The 18,615-nt window shown below is 35.1% G+C and overlaps 1 protein-coding gene across 3 annotated transcripts in view; it reads right to left on the bottom strand.

The window, feature by feature from the left end:
- Window positions 1–18,543, bottom strand: part of CEP135 (centrosomal protein 135) — a 38,417-nt gene extending 19,874 nt beyond the window's left edge. For all 3 annotated transcript variants that reach the window (XR_014590192.1, XM_083862023.1, XM_083862024.1), the window contains exons 1-16: window positions 18,488–18,543; window positions 14,348–14,953; window positions 13,081–13,245; window positions 11,912–12,102; window positions 11,214–11,381; window positions 9,664–9,805; window positions 9,176–9,260; window positions 8,087–8,215; window positions 6,754–6,969; window positions 6,112–6,177; window positions 4,983–5,133; window positions 3,813–4,006; window positions 3,202–3,345; window positions 2,553–2,696; window positions 1,526–1,603; window positions 1,213–1,364 (exon numbers count right to left, since the gene is read on the bottom strand). Coding sequence is in view for 2 of the 3 variants with exons in the window: in XM_083862023.1 (XP_083718149.1) it covers window positions 1,213–1,364; window positions 1,526–1,603; window positions 2,553–2,696; window positions 3,202–3,345; window positions 3,813–4,006; window positions 4,983–5,133; window positions 6,112–6,177; window positions 6,754–6,969; window positions 8,087–8,215; window positions 9,176–9,260; window positions 9,664–9,805; window positions 11,214–11,381; window positions 11,912–12,102; window positions 13,081–13,193 (1,973 nt within the window). In the remaining variant the exon portion in view is untranslated. The remainder of the gene's footprint in view (window positions 1–1,212; window positions 1,365–1,525; window positions 1,604–2,552; window positions 2,697–3,201; window positions 3,346–3,812; window positions 4,007–4,982; window positions 5,134–6,111; window positions 6,178–6,753; window positions 6,970–8,086; window positions 8,216–9,175; window positions 9,261–9,663; window positions 9,806–11,213; window positions 11,382–11,911; window positions 12,103–13,080; window positions 13,246–14,347; window positions 14,954–18,487) is intronic.
- Between the last annotated feature and the right edge of the window lie 72 nt (window positions 18,544–18,615).

Here is an 18,615-nt window from a genome sequence, read left to right as displayed (position 1 = left end):
AGAGGAAATAATGGAAGCTAGAAAACAAGAAATATGGCTCAAAGCCAAATGAATTATAAAAAAGAAGAGGTGGGGTTTGTTATATGTGTGTATTATAAAATTGGCTTTTCGCAAGATGTATGCTATATGATTAATAACATAGTAAAGATATAAAGGTATAAGTTTATTTCTGCTATTGGTAAGACTAGATATAAAGGGAGTAGTTGATGTAGCAGCTGCTTAAACTGTCTGTTTGGTTGGGATAACATCCAGTGAACATGTAAAGAAGACTCTGCTACTGATAACACCAACTATCAGCATCTACCACCCGCAGAAGGCACGGACCAAGGCCCAAGCTGGACACGATAGAAAGGACACGGCCACGAAACACGCATGCTCTAAAAAGGCGGACCCAAGGAGGAACCATGCAGGGCAGTTCCTGGAATATGGAAACTAGTTTATGGAATTTCATATATCGATATAACGAAAAGGGTATTTAACGAGTGTCTCTGAGAAAGCAAGGTGTGGACTTGGCTGAGTGCCAAGTCACCCGGCCGGCCGTTTTTGGTTTTTTCTTATCTCCTAATTGTCTTAATTATTTTATTAAACATATTTCTTAAAATTTACTAAAAAGTGAACCTCGTTTTTCACACTGTTTTCACTTTCTTTAAGCCTTTTTCTTGTTCTATGACATTAGGACAGCTGACTAAAACAAGTTTAGAAAAGCACAATGATCCTGCAAGTTTAAATAGGCCTTACAAACACATGAGGACACTTGAATCCTCCAGTTCCTCTGGGTCAAATCCCCAGAGACTGTGTCTACGGATTATAAGATATCAGTTCTCAAAACTCTAAGTCCTACTGCTGCAGTTTGAAAGGCAACTGCCTTCTTTTTAACAAACAGTGTTTGGGAATCCTTTTAGAAATTTTCATTCTGCTACATTCATAAGAAGAAAATATGGTTATTGATGGAAACAATTCTAAAATGAGCGATAAAAATTATCTGTATATCTGGTCATCAAGAAAGTCCAGGTGAAGCTTGCTATGAAAAGCTACCAGAGCACTTGCCTTACTCACACCTACTTTTCCTTAACATACAAGCTGTACCAAGTGATTTTAAAAATATTTATAAATATAATCTTTCCCAGGAACTCAACTCTGCTATACAGTCACAGAGTCAACAAAATTCTTCTAGCATCTGTAAAAGATCACCACATTTTGTATCAGACTTACTGAAGTGAGCAGATCTCAGCTTTAAATTGAGAAGAATCATCAGAAGTCTGGGCAAGTTTACTTGACTTCAGTTTTAATTCACTTTCCAAATAGTTTATTCTTTCTTTCAGGATAGAGACAGTAGTCCTTAGTTCACACTTTTCAATCTGAAGCTGCAATTTAAAATAAATAACCAAATGTTATTATTGCAGAAAGCAATCACAACTTGGCTTTTAAATAAATTTAAGTTGAAAACAGGTATGAAAATTAATTTCTGGAACAGTCTATCCTACTTTAGAAATAATAAAACCTTACTTCCTAAAAAAGCACTTACTCCTTGAATAGTATTCTCCAATTCTGAAATATCATGCTGCAGCTTTGATTTTTCATGGTTTGCTGCTTCTTGATGCATCTGAGAAATATAAAATTATATGTAACAAGACAGACATTTTTAGATTTAATCAGAAAAATTTAAGCTTCATGTTTCAGAAAATACCGCTTTACATTCTTAGATGAATGACCAAATGCAAAGTTCTCTCTGTAAAACTACAGAACATTAGCTGAAAATACCTTACTGTAATTTAACATCACTGATTTTGGGTTTGTTTCTTGGTTTAGATTTTTTTTAAATATTATATTTATATTTGGTCCCAACTAAAATGATATTTATAAGTTGTAGAGTTTACTGAGCTATATGAAGTTGCACGTATAACTTAGTACCCTAAAATATTTTAAATAAATTTATTCAAATATTATTCATTACAATATGTAAGGCATACTACAAAGCTAACTGACCTTTCCCTAAATCAATAAAGAAACTTTTAAAGATTACTTATCTGTTCCCTGACTTCTGTGCAAAACTGCAGTGAAATAAATTCTCAAACTTCCTATAAATGCCTTAGATTAGTGTGTTCACAAAGGTATTTCAAAGTGGCACACATATAAAACATTAGTAGTCACCTACAAGAAAAAATGATGGAGCTGGAAACACATCTCTACTACTGCATGCACATGTTTTAAGCAAAGAGGTCAGATTTACTGCCACTGCATTCAGATACACAACAGGTCTTTATTTTTGTGGTACTAAAATCCAACTATGGTTATGAATTACCAAGTTTTCCTTTAAACAGCTTGGGACTCTGTTTACAGGAAAACTTGGTAATTCATAACAATAACAGTAACAGTAACAAAAATAATAAATACTCGATAATAAAATAAATTCATTGAGCTCCTGAGGGAGTTTGAAATCAGAAGTTATTGAAAAGGGGAAGTGACAGACAGCCAAACACAAACACAGCATTATTGTATAAGCCTTCCCTGTATGCCACCTCAATGTAAGCAATGAAGCTATAAAAGCTCACCTTTAATTTTTCTTCAAGACTTTCTTTTTCTGCCATTAGTATTCTAAAGTCAGTCAGTGCACTGTCTCTTTCTTCTTCTATGTGACTTTGAGAAACTAAACTGTGTTTTGCTTCTCTTCTCATTCTGTTCAATTCACTCTGAGACTTTAAAAGATTATAGATTGTTAGCATACATGGACTGCAATATAGTGTACACACTAACAAAATGCTGCAATTACAATGTAAGTCCTATAATAGTCTTATTTTTTCATAGGTAACTAAAATGTATTCCCTAAATCACTCAGTACCATGACAACTTATGCTGTCAAAATAATCATCATTCTTTTACTGTCCCAAGTATAGCCTAACTTCACTGTTCTCTTATCAGTTAACTACTTCTCTCTTGCTTCCTTGCTGTATATTACACATCTTTCTCATGCATTCTATTGATTTTTTCCTGATGTTTATAATTTCCAAATGCCAGTACGATAACTTTTAATAGCTTTAAAGTTAATAAACTAAGTAGAATACATAACTTAATTAACAAGTAATAAAAATAGTAATGTATTCTATTAGTCTTAGTTGTGTTCTACTACGTTTTTCATTTTAAATAACCAACAGTACAAGTGTTAATTGATTATTTCAATGTTAACTATAAACAATTTCTTACCTGCTCATAAAGAACATTTAATCTATCTCTTTCTGCAGTCAATAATTTGACATTGGACTGAATTTCTATCATGTGTTTTTCAAATCTGTCTAACACAGACCGCAGCTCATCTCTTTCTCTAATGATTGATTTAAGCTCTTCACTCTGAAAAGTGATCCATAAATTTATGTTAAAATTTGCTAATTAAAACATCTGAAAAATTAATACCAGAAAAGAACTCCTACTGTTAGTAATACATAAAAAATATATTCAAAATAATTTTAATCACAAGAAAAAGCCTAGCACTGGTGGTGTAATCTAAGCAAGAACCAGCTGTTAAAAAGGAAAAGCAAAGGAGCTAGCAATAAGATTTCAGCCTTTTTCTGATTATTATCTAGTTCTATTTATTTAAAATAAACTGATCAATAAGTAAAAAATGTTACTGTAAAATATGACAAGGAAAGAAAAAGGCAAGTTCATTGGAGTTTCTCTTAGTTGATTTTTTGCATCAAGAACGTAATTTAGCAAACTACTACAGTCATTTAATGCCACTGAATTTGAAATTATATTTGATGACTTCTTAAATGTTTCTACAGTATTTTTTTCACTTATCCTGACAGCAAGAACTTTACCTTCTCTGCAGCCTTACGGCTTGGGCTAGCCCTGAGTTTTATCATTTTCTGAAGATAGTCTAATTCTCGCTTATAGTAGTCTCTGTCATCTTCTAAGGTCTTGACAAATGCATCTAGGCGAGATGGAGATTTGTCTCCTAGGGCAATACCACACTCTAATCTCATTCTTTCGATTTCTAGGACAAATTCTCGTTCTGGAAGAAAAAAAAAAGAAGAAAGAAAAACAACTCTATAGGGAAGTCACAAATTTCCTCAAAGACACTTGCATTTGGGATGGATTAACTCCCACCATTCGGGCAGCAATCCTGCTGAAAAGGATGTAAGAGTTCTAAAGGCTAAAGCAAGCTAAACACAAGTGGTTTAAGACCAACAGAAGCCTCACAGCACCTTGGGCTGTATGGACAGAAACAGAGGCTAAGGGATGTGATTATTCCCCTGTATTTAGCACCCATGAGATTGCACTTAAAATACTCTTTTAAGGTTTGTCCCTCCTACAACAAGAAAGAAGTGGATAAATTAAATCCAAGGCAAGCCCTGCAAGCTGGTCAGGGAGCAGAATACTTGCTCTGTGAGGGAACTGGGTTTATTTTCAGCCTAGAGAAGAGCTGGAGAGCCAAAAGCATACTGACAGTACCATGAGGGATTTAGAGATAATGTGGAGCCAGTTTCTTCACAGGTGCATAGTAGGTAAATACGGAACAGTGGCAATTAATTGCAACAAGCAAATTAAGTACATTATAAAATTACAATTACAAAATAATTACAAACAATACAGGGAAAAATATTATTCTTTGAAAAATGAAGAACATTAGAGATGTTGTGGGATCTTCAACCCTGGAGGTTTTCAAAATCTAAATGGATAAATCTCTCAAGAAACAGAGTCTGAAGAGTTTTGGAAATTACTTTGTATGAAACTGCCACAGTATTAGGATAAGGATGTCCTGTGGGATCACAGTAAAAAGCTCAACTTTCAGTTCTCACACACAGAACGAAAATATCTTTCTATAACAAGAGTTTTGACTTCAACTATGACTGGAGACCTATCGTGTTCTTTTAATTTACATATATTAAAAGTCTTTTAGTACTATCAACTGTATGTTAACAGGGTAAGTATTCTATTTCAAAAATTACAGAAAGGTAGTTTCCAAGAATTTACGTTTGATGATTTACCTTTTCTTTCTAAGTTCTCTGTTTTTTCTGTCAGCCTTTGCTTCTCTTGTTGAAGCTGGTTTAACAACAACTCAAGATTCCCTTTTTCATCTGTTTTCCCAAGGAGTTCTTCATTCAGTCTCTCATTGTCCTTATGACATGAGCACAACTCCTGAAGTAACAAGTATTATAAAAATTATAAGTGCCAATAGAGATAGTTGGGTAAAAAAAATTAACATTTTGTTCAACTTTTAATATACAACACTGTTTACTGTTGCTTGACCTGGATGCTTTATGCTTTAACATTTGTTGCAGGCCATCATTGTATTTATATTACCTTTTATTAAATCCAAGTAAGCATTACTTTTTATGTGGTTTGCAACCAGTAGCAAGAAAAGCAAACTAACCAGTAGTACAGTGAGATACAAACATGGGGAAAAATTAACAACTAAAGCAAGAAATAATTTTAATGGCATTTGGTAACAGTGTTGGTGTCAAAGTACATTACAATACAGCATCTCATTCAATGCAGCTCTGAAGCCAATCAAATGCTATTTGGCACACCTTCCCTATAATCTGATGTGCTGAAAATTAAGTATTTTTGTATTTGCAAGTTCCCTAGATAGGCTAAAACAAAACATTGTACTCGGCTAATAAACAAGCTGCTATATATCCTAGAAAGAGTCTGGTCTTCAAAGAATTGATAATAGTGATGGTTTTCATCTGGACCCTATGCTTTGTCTCTGAGTGAGCCAAGTATTGAATAATTTTTCACATCCCAATTAAGAGACAAAGTAGTTTCTAAACAATGAAAATCCTCTAAGGATGTTATAACTAATTTGTAGTGAAAATGATTATGTCACAAGGAAATTATAACTTCAGATAGCAGAAATAAGGAAATGCACTATAAGGATATAGTCAACAATACTATCTACAGATATTTCCTTCAGCTTATTTTTGCAACAATATGATGCACTTCTCTAGCACTTTCATTTATTAATTAGTAATTTTTACATCAGAGATTCATGGTACTAAAGAAGTTCTCTTGCTAATTGTTAAACTGATTTTTTTTTTATAATAAATGAAACAATCACGTGGATGACAGCATGATAAAATGGTAAAAACAAGAACTGAAAATATTTTTACTTACTGATTTAAGCCTCGTTATTGTTTCTTGTAGATCCTGTATTTCACTGACTTTTCTTTCAATTTCTTTCTATCAACCAAAATTAACCTATATGTTAAGAGTTACATATTCAAAATGACAAAAATCCCTTTGTTACAAAAAAAAAAAAGGAAGCAGACTATTTTGGTAAGAAATGAAGTACAATTAGTTCCTTGTAAGAAAGTAGTAAAGTTCCTATGAAGTGAAAGCACAAAAAAATCGTGATCTAAACACCCATGCTCTTTTGGAACACAATGATTAAATGAATCATTGCATGACTCCTCATGGAAAAAATACCCTTCAAATATATGCATTGCTGTTGCAAATGTGCATTACCTAGCAATAGCTTTTTAAAGCACGTCAGCATTTTATTTCATACTAAGCCAAAACAAGAAAAAAGACAGATTGCCCCTTAACTAAAATAATCTCAACCTAATACAGTAAAGAGACAAAACCGTTGTGGTTCATCCACTTTAAGTGAGAAATTCTGTGTAATGTTAAGAAAATGAGGAAAAAAATCTTTTTAACCTTCCTTTCACAAGCCAAAAAGTCTTTCCTTTTAATTAGAAGATACAAAGCCAAGTAAAATGGAGCAGATCCTTCACACTTTGACACGTTAGTGATTACCTTTGCTTCTCCTATCTCCTTATCTGCAGTCTCAAGCACTATTTCTTTGTGTCTTTCCAACTGCTGTGCCAAGTGATCTATTTCATTCAGTTCTTGACACAGTTCTTCATTTTTATTGCTTAAATCCACTACCTCACTGGTCACATTTTGTTTAGTGTCCAAGAGATCTTGAATGCGATTTTCAAGTTCTTTGTTTTTTTTCTGAAGATACTCAACCTGAAAAACATTTTTCATTAAAATATTAATATGCATTGTTAAATTAGGTAGCAAAAGTTCCTCCCAATCTTCTAAAATACAGTATCTCTATATCCAAAGTAAAAAAGTCATATCCTGTTAAAAATGGCAAGATTTTCTATTTTTAGAATTTAATGCTTATCCACTAGAAAAAGAAATACAATGTTACAAGCTCTCTCACAGTCATGAATATTGCTATCTAAAGACAAACATACATTTCTTGTCAAATAATTGGGACCAAGCCTGAGAAAATATTCTTGACGGTGCAAAACAGCTTCATGCAGCTCTGGGCTCATTCCCTGTACAATCAATTTGTATTCATCCTGACTTACTAATTCAGGATCACTGAGCACAGCTGTCCTGCTTCCAAGACACAGCTCATTCTGTATTTTTGTAGCACGGAACCTAAGCTAATAAACTCTTCAATGTGGCTCCCAAGCCATTGTACATCATGCACAATCAGTACACAAAACATCTAACTCATGTGAGAAAAACCTGAGAATTGATGGCATAAATCCAGAGATGGGCTTTACTTGATTTGTACTCCAGCCCATCCTTAAATTCTCATTTGGAGACCAGTACTGAATACTAATACACATGGTAAACACAAACACCTTTACCCTAAGCTTATTCTTTCCTCACAAGTTTGTGTTGGACTGAAGGTGGGGACCATTTGAAATCCATGAGGAAGATTTCCCACTCTCTCTTAAGAATATCTACAGGGTTACTCCTTATCATATTTACATATACCATTGTTACTTTCCAAAGCATAAATGGCATGTATACAATAACTTTCTAACTAAATAAAAGGATTTTCAAACTTGCTGAAAAGAGTGTGTCATACAAAAATTTGCTGAATACTTTCAGATTAATATACTATGTACAGACGTAAGATCATTGAATTCTTTACGAAAACCCTTCTGACAGACTTTTGAAACAGGAAATGAGATTTCCTTAGACAAGAAACACTGCCACCTAGAAAGAAAGGCAAATTGATTTTATTTCTATAGTGATTTTTTGAAGAGTTAGAAGTTTTGTGGGCTTTTTTTAGATTGCTATTTTTTTAGGTTTGACTAAACAACTATAACAAATTAATTACCTGTAAATTCAAGTGAGCAATAAGCTTTTCATTACTTTTAGTTCTTGATTCCAGACAGAGAGCCTCATGAGAACGCCCACCATCCAACGCCAGCATTAAGCGCTCGATTTCTCTGTCTCTTATCTCAACCTTTGAGGGACAAAAAAAAATGCTCTGGTATCCTTATACACCATTAATAGACTCTTCATTTAAATAAACACACACATAACAGTCAGTAAAAAGAAAAGCAACTGAAAATGAAATTTCTATCTTGGTTTTTTTTTAATTTTCATTTCTTCTGAAAAATATTGTATCTTTGAAAGAGAAATAAATTAATCAAACACAATTTGTAAGGAAAAACTGAAACAGTTTCTACTAGATTACAATCTTGAAAAAAACCGAACAATTTTGATTTAAAGTGGAGTTAATGAATGCTACAACTTAACTGAGACTAGCACTTAAAGTTAGGGAAAAAGCTTCCAAGTAAGCTAACTCAGTGACTATTCCAGTCACTGAAATAAAGGAAATATTGGAAGAGGAAAATCAAGATGTGAAGAAAAAAGGAAGACGACAGTGTCCACCAATCCCTAGATTTCAAAAGACATAATGATGAACATTTGATGTAATTTCATTACTTAAAGCATCTTATCAATCCACCCTCATTAAAATGTTGTAAAATCTGTTGTAAATTAACTATCAAAAATTGAAATAATATAACCAGTTTGACCAGTGAAAAAATTAACCTAAGATATATGCAGATCAAAGTACTATTTTGGACAAGCTAACACTTATGCACTAAAAAACGCAGACAAATTCTACTTATTATTGTCAAGTTTAGCTTATTTAATATAATTTCAATAGACAAAATTTATCAGCAAAACCACTGGGCAAGTATTTTGTCATTGCTGCTGTCTCCAAAAGAAAAGGAGGAAAACTGCTTAACACAAGCAAGTTAGAATAATTATATTTCACATGCCCTACAATGCACTCCCAAGAAGGTTTTTTAACACACCAAGGCCATTGCCATGGCTATGACACCCAAATAATAACAATAATATTAATATTAATAATAAAACAATAATACCACTACTACTGATGATATAAACATACCTGTTTGCTATAATTTTTCATTCCATTTTCAGATGACTCCAGTTTTTCCTGTAGTTCTGTTACTTCTGACTGTAGTTCTTGAATTCTGAAATGTAGCATTGTATTTTTAATATGAATTCATGGAAGAATTGTACATACACAATTCAATGCTAGCATTTTCTCTTTGTTTCTGTACCCAAATGTTTCACAGAGAAATAGTTTTGCTCATGCAAAATATGAAGGCAGAAGCTGTTGTTTGAGATACTGCAGCAGGTTGATCATGTCTGGCTGCCAGTCTCACACCCAGATGCTCTCTTACTTCCCTTCCTCAACAGGATGAGGGAGAAAAAAAAAAAGCTCATGGGTCAAGATTAAGACAGGGAGACCATCTGTCCCCAGTGACAGACTCAAGTGCGAGAAGATTAATTTAACTTACCAATCAAAAAGAGTAGGACAGTGAGAATCAAAAACACACCTACAGTTCAAAGTTAAGAAGCCCTTTGGCTCACCGATTGTCAGCCACCTGGAGAAGGTCAGCGATGTAGGGATCCTCTGGCTGGGGCACGGGGTAGGCACTGACTCGTGATGGGGGCACGAGCTGGTCTATCTGCATGCGCTGACGCCTGAAGGGAATGCTTTTCTTCTTGCCACCTAAAAACCCAAACACAGAGGAATATTAGTTGAAGTTAAAGCAAGAGAGTCATCTTCTTTAATACAAAATTAATTTTCCTATTTGTTCCACTGCTTCTGAATGGGCACATTTCACCATTTTAATCCTTCTGATAAAACAGGCTGATAAAGTTCACATATTTTAGACAACACCATTTCTGCAGGTTAGTACCAGTTTTGCTGAAGTTTGCTATTATGATACAGAAACACACAAAGTTCAGTATAAGTTTAGTATCATTTTCTCCAGTGTTTAAGATTGCAAATATTCTATAGTTCAAACTTGTTGAAGCTGATTTACCTTACTAAAACAGCTAAATCAAAACATCACAAGAGGCATTTGGTTTTTGCATTTAAGAACTATTTTATGACTGAACTAACCTTTGCATTGTTTAGCAATATTTTTATTCCTTCTACTCTGTGTTCATTTCAGTGAATATCATATTGTACTGCTTATCAGGCAGAGTATGTTATTAGCTTGAATGATAACATATTTAGAAAAAAGCAAAACACGTATTATTTCCAGAAAGAATATTTCCTCTTCATCATATGATTAAATAAGAACATGCAATATTGGATGATGTAGTATAGAAAAATCCTAGAAGACCGGTCACCAAGGGGCAAGTATGCAGAAAGGTAGACAAAAGCCTAGCATGTCATCTTTGAAGCAAACTACATGAAGTGCAGAAAGGTATGGGAGAATAAGGAGGAAATTTAATTTTTCCTAGCTATCTATTGATTTTCCTCAAATGCCAAAAATGCATATGTAATGCAATAACTTGGAAAAAAAAAAGACAGTTTCAAAATGTCACAAGATAATTCTATATACCTTAGCTTCAAAAAAAAAAAAAAAAAAAAAAAAGAAAAAGGAAACCGTGAAGAAAGAAATTAACCTGAAAGTAACATCTAGAACATTTTAAGTTATCAAAAGACCCTTTAAATATAGTAAATCTCCAACATAGAGAATTGGCATACTTGTAGACATATTTTGCATCTTGCTGTGTTTAGATCTTGGTTCTAAAAATCTGAATTTGTCACTTACACATCAACTACCTGTCAAAAATATACAAGTGTTAAACAATCTACCTCTTAATTAGCTGCAGCAATAAAAGAAATAGCTGTTTATTAATAGTGCTTTCTAATCACATTTTAACTTAATAGTCTTCTGTTGAATCTAAGTTTGCATTCAAATTTGTCCCTAATACAAGTGCTGACCTAATGAAACTTCATACAGAGAAATTACAGAACTCAGAGCCCGAACTTCAAAGGGTAATGTTACTCTACTGGATATTTTACTACAGTAATTTCTCTTACTAGAGGAAAAGACACTATGTTCTGAAGATCCTAAAAAGCCCAGAAAAAAGTTGAAATATCTGTGATTATTTAGACTCACCAGGTGTTTGCACCACTGCTTGCAGATTCTTCTCCTGAAGCTGCTGAATTTTTTCAGTCTTGGCTTTGGTCTCTTTTTCCAGCACTTTAATTTTATGCATATACTGGTTATTCAAAAATTTCAAATCAGATGTTTCATGTTCAACCCTCCTTAAGGAAGCTTTCAAATCTTCAAGGGAGAGGAAAGTAGTGTTATCTCTCTTATTCACTATTTTTTTTTCCTAGTAACACCAAAATAAGCATAAAGAAAATCCTATATTCTTTTTCTATAGCTCAAAATTATCAAATACACATACCTATATGCATACTTTTACAAACAAACACACAAAAATATGTAATTATATGTATTTTACAAATAAACACCCATTGTAGAACAAAGGCATATTTAACAGCAGTAATTAATTTTCAACTAAAAAGTTGAAAGTTGAAAAGTTGAAGTTTTAAGATATGAAAGTGTATACATTAAGATTTCTAACATTCTCATATCTTATTAAAACAATAATTTGCAGAACTTTCAAAAATTTTTGACTGCAAAAGAAACGTCTGAGTGTGAACCTTGGTTCATTAAAGGCATCAAACTCCATGACCACTCACACTCACTTAAAAGTACAGATAAAAGAATCTGCAGATCAAGGATTTAGCCACAATTTTATTTTGGTATGGAAGGATTTAAAAAAAAAATCATCATCTGTATATTACCTTTAACGTGACGATCAGACTGCTCTTTCAGTTTTAGTATTTCTAAATGCAGATCATTATTTTCCCTGGTAAGTCTAGTATTCTCTGTTTTATAAGGTTCCAAAATAGTATCATAATTGCTGCACTCTTTCTCAGTTTTTCCAGAAGATAACTTTGCTCTGCGCAAGCTCTCAGTTGTATGAACTAAATCACTGGGATAAAGGAGCATCAGATGTGTTAGCAATGTTATCAGCCTTCACACTGCAGATGCAAATGTTTATTATGACCTGAGAAACAAAACCCTTTCCCCAAAAGGGGGAACAAATGAGTTCAAACAAAGGCAACAAAACATTCACGTCATGTAAGAAAAACTGAAAGACAGGAACCATCTGTTCAAAAAAACAGTAAATAGGAAAGAACAAGGCAAAAAAAAGAAGACAAAATGGTTACAAAGCATATCAGGAGTTTACATCTGGTAAGTATCAAAGCTAGTGGTGGAGAGAGTAAACCTACATGGTTTAAGCATGTCTACAAGTAGACATATGAATGAAACTTAATGTTGAAGACGGATTACTCCATATTTGCCTACCTATGTTCTTCCATGTGTATTACATACTAGAGAGCAACAGAACCAGAATAACTACATATGTGTGTCTAGTGAAATATAACTGGATTACTATGGAAATTACTATGTTCTTAATATCAAAGTCAAAAATGGCAGATGTAATAAGAAGGAAATCTGAACATTTCTGAGTATTTTTCTTTTATGTATCTTGTAAAATGGCAGAGACAACATATTTAAAATTCTCTAAATGAGGCCATAATAAGTGGAGATGTGAATGTTTTATTTTAAGTTGCAGAACAGGCAATACAATCAGTTATAAGAGTGTGTCCTTTAAAACACGTATCAATAATGACTATTCTTGGCTCTCTTACAAGGTTAGAAAAGTTGAATTTTCCTATGCCATAGAACCTTAGAAGCAATTCTACTGAATTAAATTAAATCTTAAGATGTTCCCATCACTTGAGCAAACCTATTTGACTTCATCAGACACTGGAACTTAATGTTAGCTCTGGAATAACACTGCTAGAAAATAATCCTCAAATTAAGCCTTCTTCCTTACATGTCAAAAATCAAACAATACCTACTATATGATTACTATATTTTTTATAAATCTCCTTTTGAATACCTGAAAAGCTTTTCCACCAAAGGCAAACTCTCCACTACCAGTGCGTGCCGATAGCCCAGCTGATCCAGACGTTTCCTGAGATTAACGAACCTTCGCTCTGCGCTTGTACTCATTGTGAACACACCTCCAAAGCTGCTTTGGTCACAGTCTAGAAAAATGGGACACCTGCAAAAGATTGTTGGTTACAGCATCTGTCCTTTAGAGAAGGAAAAACAGAAAAAACTAATGGAAAAAAAACCTTTCTATTCTGTAGGAAACGCAATGCATAAGCATGTCCTTAAAATTTAAATCAAAACGGGATCACTGTAACTGAAAAGTTTTAAACATATTTAGATATTCCTTTAAAAATAAATATTTGCCTTGGCAGTTAGTTTTCTCATTATATTCTGACTTTTTTTAATCATGGTCATCATTGTATCATAAACAATACAAGTTGAAAGATTACTGTGAAAAACTCATACTTTTTTCTTTCATATATAAATCTTACTTTCCAAGTTTACAAGCCAGTACTTAATACAATTTATGCCAACCATTTCTGAAGTTGCATAAAATATGTAAAATGTTGAAGATTAACTTTCAGCATCTATATTCTATGATAGAAAATCAGAAAGATAAAATTACTGGTGTACTGTAGTCATAGCTGCATCATTTTCTGGAAAATACAGTTCAAGGATCAGATAGTTGGGGTTTTTCAATTGAGTGATTAGCTATCTTTTATTATTAAGCTGATCTAAAGGGGACTGGATCAGCGTTACTGTGTCTGAATCCAAATGATAATTTTGGTTTTTCCAAGTACATTTGAGGGAAAAAGAACTTTTACATCATTATGTCCTTCTGAATTTAGACATAGAATGAGAAGACAAATCAAGTACTAAAGCTTATGTTTCTTAATCTGTGAAAACACCCGTTCAATAGTTAGAAGTATTTTTGAAAAGTAGTTATTTCTGCAAAACATCTTCCCTCACATTTCTTCAGAACTTTCAGTATTAGCCTATTGCCTGCAAAGACCTCAGCAGCCAAACAACCAATTCAAGATGTTGTTTGCATCTCATATAAAAGGAACAGAATACAGAGATCACCCAAACTATCACCACAATCCTCCAGATTTTAAAAAGGTATTCAATAAACACATGCAGGTATTTGAAAATAAAATGAATCATTAATAATAAAGTGAGGAAAATGTGCATGTTTCTCTCATAACTAATGCTGGAAAGTTAAGGTTTCATCTCATTTTATTAAAACATGACAAATAAGTCTAGCAACAGACCTGTGGTTGCCGCGTACTGCTCTGTAGATGAGAATCCCCAGTCTTACAAGCACGACATCTGTTCTGGGTACTACCAAAAATACTTGCTTGAAGAGGTTTGAGTTGTTGGGATATTAACTAAGCAATGGCCAACAATCCCTCGGATACTGTGCTGGGATGGCTGAAGGAGGCGGCCGGTGCACTTTCTTTCCACGGGTGTACTAAGTGGAAGTCAATGTCCTGTTGTGTAGTAAATGTTCTTCATACTCCTCTGACAGACAAAGATTAAAGTAACAAGTTCTTGGTATTTCTGCATTAAAGTTGAAGATTCTGTGTTGAATTCAGGAAACATGTGGTTGTGTTAGTGTGTCTAGATTGAGTCTCAGGAATGCATCTTAAATTACTACAGAAGAAAATTGGTAACTCCTGAGCCCATCTTCTCCTTAAGAAGACTTTTATCAGTTAAAAAGATTAAATTCATTTAAAATAGTTCATCAGATTTGCTTCAAAGCTTGTTTTAGAAACAGCAAAGATTTTTTTACTAATTGAATTGAGAAAGTTTTACAGAAGAAATATCCCTAACAAAATCGTGTCAGCTTGTACAGGAAGATAGTTTTTCTGCAGTAACTGCAAAGAAAAATAAATGGACATATGTTAGCACTTCAGTAACTGTGGCTAGGAAGTACATATATAATCTTACTAAATCCCTGCAATGAGCATTTAAGGTAGAGTAACCTAAACATATTCCAATACTGGAAAGAACTGACAAATTGTTGATTGAATCACTCTCCTTCCCAAAATCTGAAATTTTTAATTTAACTCATTATTACCACTGGAATCAGTCCAGTAAGGGTATCATCTCAGATCCCCTAGAGCCACATCTGATCCACAATAAACCCAGGAAATGAACAGCTGTAGTATAGGTCCAAAAGGCATCCTGGAATGAATATAAGATTGCGGTTTTATTTCAGAGAGCTTAACACAGATATTAAAATCTTCAAAGACAGTAATTGTCATACACCCTTTGCTGGAAAGAAATTACATGTCAGTAATTCCAGACCTCTGCCATTACAGACTACCATAATTTACATCTTATATCCTAAATTTAGTCTACCACTAGTCTTACCAAGACATGAAAAAGTACCTAGTAACTTCTACACGAGGAAAATTTGTTTTTCTGGAAATATAAAATTAATATATTAAATGCACTGATTCAGTTGAATCCAAGACCTATCTGACACAAAAGCCTGTGTCTCTAGACCGTTGCCACAGCAAGAGTATAAAAACCTAAAAAACACAAGTCAAATCTTACTCCTACATATGTTTTCTTCATATAAGCCTTGAAGGGCTTGAAGTTGGACTGAAATAGTTATAATAGTACCTGATAGACCTTTCTCTGAGCAGCCCTAGAGATACTTGGCTGTAGCCTTCACTATTCATATTGATTCCTAACTTACCATTTGCCTTTTTGATTGCTCTGAAGCATTGATAAGATGCATTCACAGTGACACATTTCACTGAGTGGTTGCTACCACTTCAGAGACCACAGCATGGATCACTTTGCCTTTACTAATTACTCCTTAATTCTGGCATCATTATTCAGTACAGCGAAATTCTTCTGACACCCTTGAACTGCACTTAACATGGCCACATAGTGAGCAAATTTTGTCCCCTGCTGTTTAACCTACTCTTTCACATTACTCACTGATCAGTGTTTGTCATGGCTTAACCCCACCTTGGAACCCAGCAGCACACAGCTGGCTTGCTTACCCCCCCACTCTCACAGGGATGGAGAGGAGAATTAGGGGAAAAAAGGGCAAAACTTGTGGATTGCCATAGGAACAGTTTAATACTTGAAACAAAATAGAAGAAGAAGAAAAAGAAAAAGAAGAACAAGAACAAGAGAGATTGATAAAATCGAAGAGATGCACAATGCAATTGCTCACCACCTGATGACTGATGCCCAGCCTGAGGTTTGTGTCCCCAAAGCACAATCAGCCCTGCTCTGGGTAATTCCCCCAGTTTATGTACTGGGTATGAAGTTCTAGGGTGTGGAATACCCCTCTGGCCAGCTCAGATCATCTGCCCTGGCCATGTTCCCTCACAGCTTTCCGTGCAGCTCCTCACTGGCACTGAGAAGTCCTTTGCTGAGAGCAAGCACTACTTAGCAACAACCAAAACACCAGAGTGTTATCAACGTTATTCTCATGCTGAATCCAAAACAAAACATTGCACCGGCTACTAGGAAGGAAACTCACTTTATCCCAGCTGAAACCAGAGCACTTGGTCTTTGTTTGCTCTAAAGCATAGATTAGAGGTATTCACAGTGACACATCTTTCTGAGCAGTTACTGCCATTTTAGAGACCACAGCATCTATCACTTTGCCTTTATTAACACTATTCTTTAATTCCTATTTTATTACTCAGTCCAGTGAAACTCTTCTGCAATGTGTGAGACTGCATATAACATGTCTATAAAATGAGCACTTTTTGTCCCTTGCTGTTTAATGCATTCTTTCAGATCACTAGTCAGTCTTAAACAGCAGACAATCCTCTGCACATTCATTGTAAGGCAGTACTTTCTACTCTCTCTTTTATCCACCAGCTTCTTTTCTCCATTTCTGACAGAGACCTGCTTCCTTAAAAGCATTTGGTAAAAAACCTTCTCAAAAAGCTTTTTGGAAATCCAAGTTTTCTACATTATTTGCACCTAGTCAATTCAATCCAGAATTTGCTTTTCTTTAAAGAAGCTTAAATAGCCTTGTGATTCCCAGCTGAGTCCTGATGAATGGTGTGTCACACCTATTAGATGTCTGTAAGTTTACAAAGTACTGGAAAGCACTCTTAACAGCTTTGGTATTTCCCATGAGATAGGGTACACTAGCTACATAAATAGTTCACATCATTTATCATCTAAATATTTCTTGCAATTTAGTGCTGGTGTGAAAACACCCAAATTTCCATTTTGGATGAAAAACAGAAAAGAGAAAATTGAACAGTACTTTAAATCAGCCATTTCCTAAACAGGATTTATTAATATATCTAAATGATTACATCTCTCAGCTGCTTGCTAAAGAGTATTCAGAGCCAATAGCCTCATTTCTTGTTCCCCCTTTGCTCATGAAGACTGCTGAAGGTTACAACATGCACATGCTTTATTTTAGGACATCAGGATGGCTGTGAGCAGTCTTTTGAAAATATAAATATTTATGTAATAAATATATATAGCACCTAAGAACTGTTCCCTACTATTTTAAGTCACCAACATCTAGAACTGAACCTTGATGTGCAACAGTGGAACCTTATATCCAGCTGCTCTAGGCTTTAAGCAGAGAATCAATTGGCATAAAATTGTGTGAAAGAAGCAATGTTTATAGGTATTAGATTAGCAGATTGAAGTCTTCCTTCTAGTCGAAGAACAACGCAGACTGAACTGCAGTTTCAGTCTCAGTTTTGGGAAATACCAAAATGCATTTTTCATTCAACAGAACTTACACGTTAAAGGTTTTTTCCTTTTTGTTCCTGTCCTGTTCGCTCGGGTACCAAAGGCACTCAGGTGACCTGGCATTTGACTGCGGCAGCGCTTTGGGGCTGTACCGTGACACAGCTGCTGCAAATTCACGTTCGAGGAACACCCAGGAGCCAGGACTTGCTTTAGGAAAGTGTGCTTCCAAGGGGATTTGGCTTTAGGAAAGTGTGCTTCCAAGGGGATTTGCTAGGCGTTCATTTCTGACTAAGACATTCATACAACACATTTGCTGTGAAGTCTCAGCACTTTGCCGATGGAAAGAGAACTGAAAGAAACTGAAGAAATCTGTTCTGAGGAAACTGATTTCTTCGCTAAAAATGTCATGAAATGCCAGAATGGTTAGGCTTGGAAGGCACCTCGGAGATCACCCAGCCGACACAGGGTCACCTGGAGCAGGAGGGTTTGGAATGTCTCCAGAGAGGAAGACCCCAGGACCCCCGTGGGCAGCCCGTCACCACGTCCTCTCAGTTCCCCCTACAGCACAAGAAAACTCTTTCGATTACGAGCCTGCTCATCACCCGTCTCCCTAAACTGGACGCTTTGCGGACCTTCCAGCAACCCCAACCTGTACCTACAGAGGGGGGGTCGGTGCCTTTCCAAACAGGTTTAGGCCACTTTTCCCCCACACTTACCCCTAAAAGCAGGCGCCGGCCGCGATGTCCCAGCGTTTGACAACCTTTGAAAATGGCGCGCGGAGCAGCGGCCGCTTCCGGCCCGTCACCGCAGCAACGGGGGGGACGCGCCCGCCCCGCCGGGCGCC

The sequence above is a fragment of the Zosterops lateralis genome (genome assembly GCF_965231275.1).
Source record: "Zosterops lateralis genome assembly, chromosome: 5".
NCBI classification, from domain to species: domain Eukaryota; kingdom Metazoa; phylum Chordata; class Aves; order Passeriformes; family Zosteropidae; genus Zosterops; species Zosterops lateralis.
This window is presented reverse-complemented; position numbering and strand designations above follow the sequence as displayed.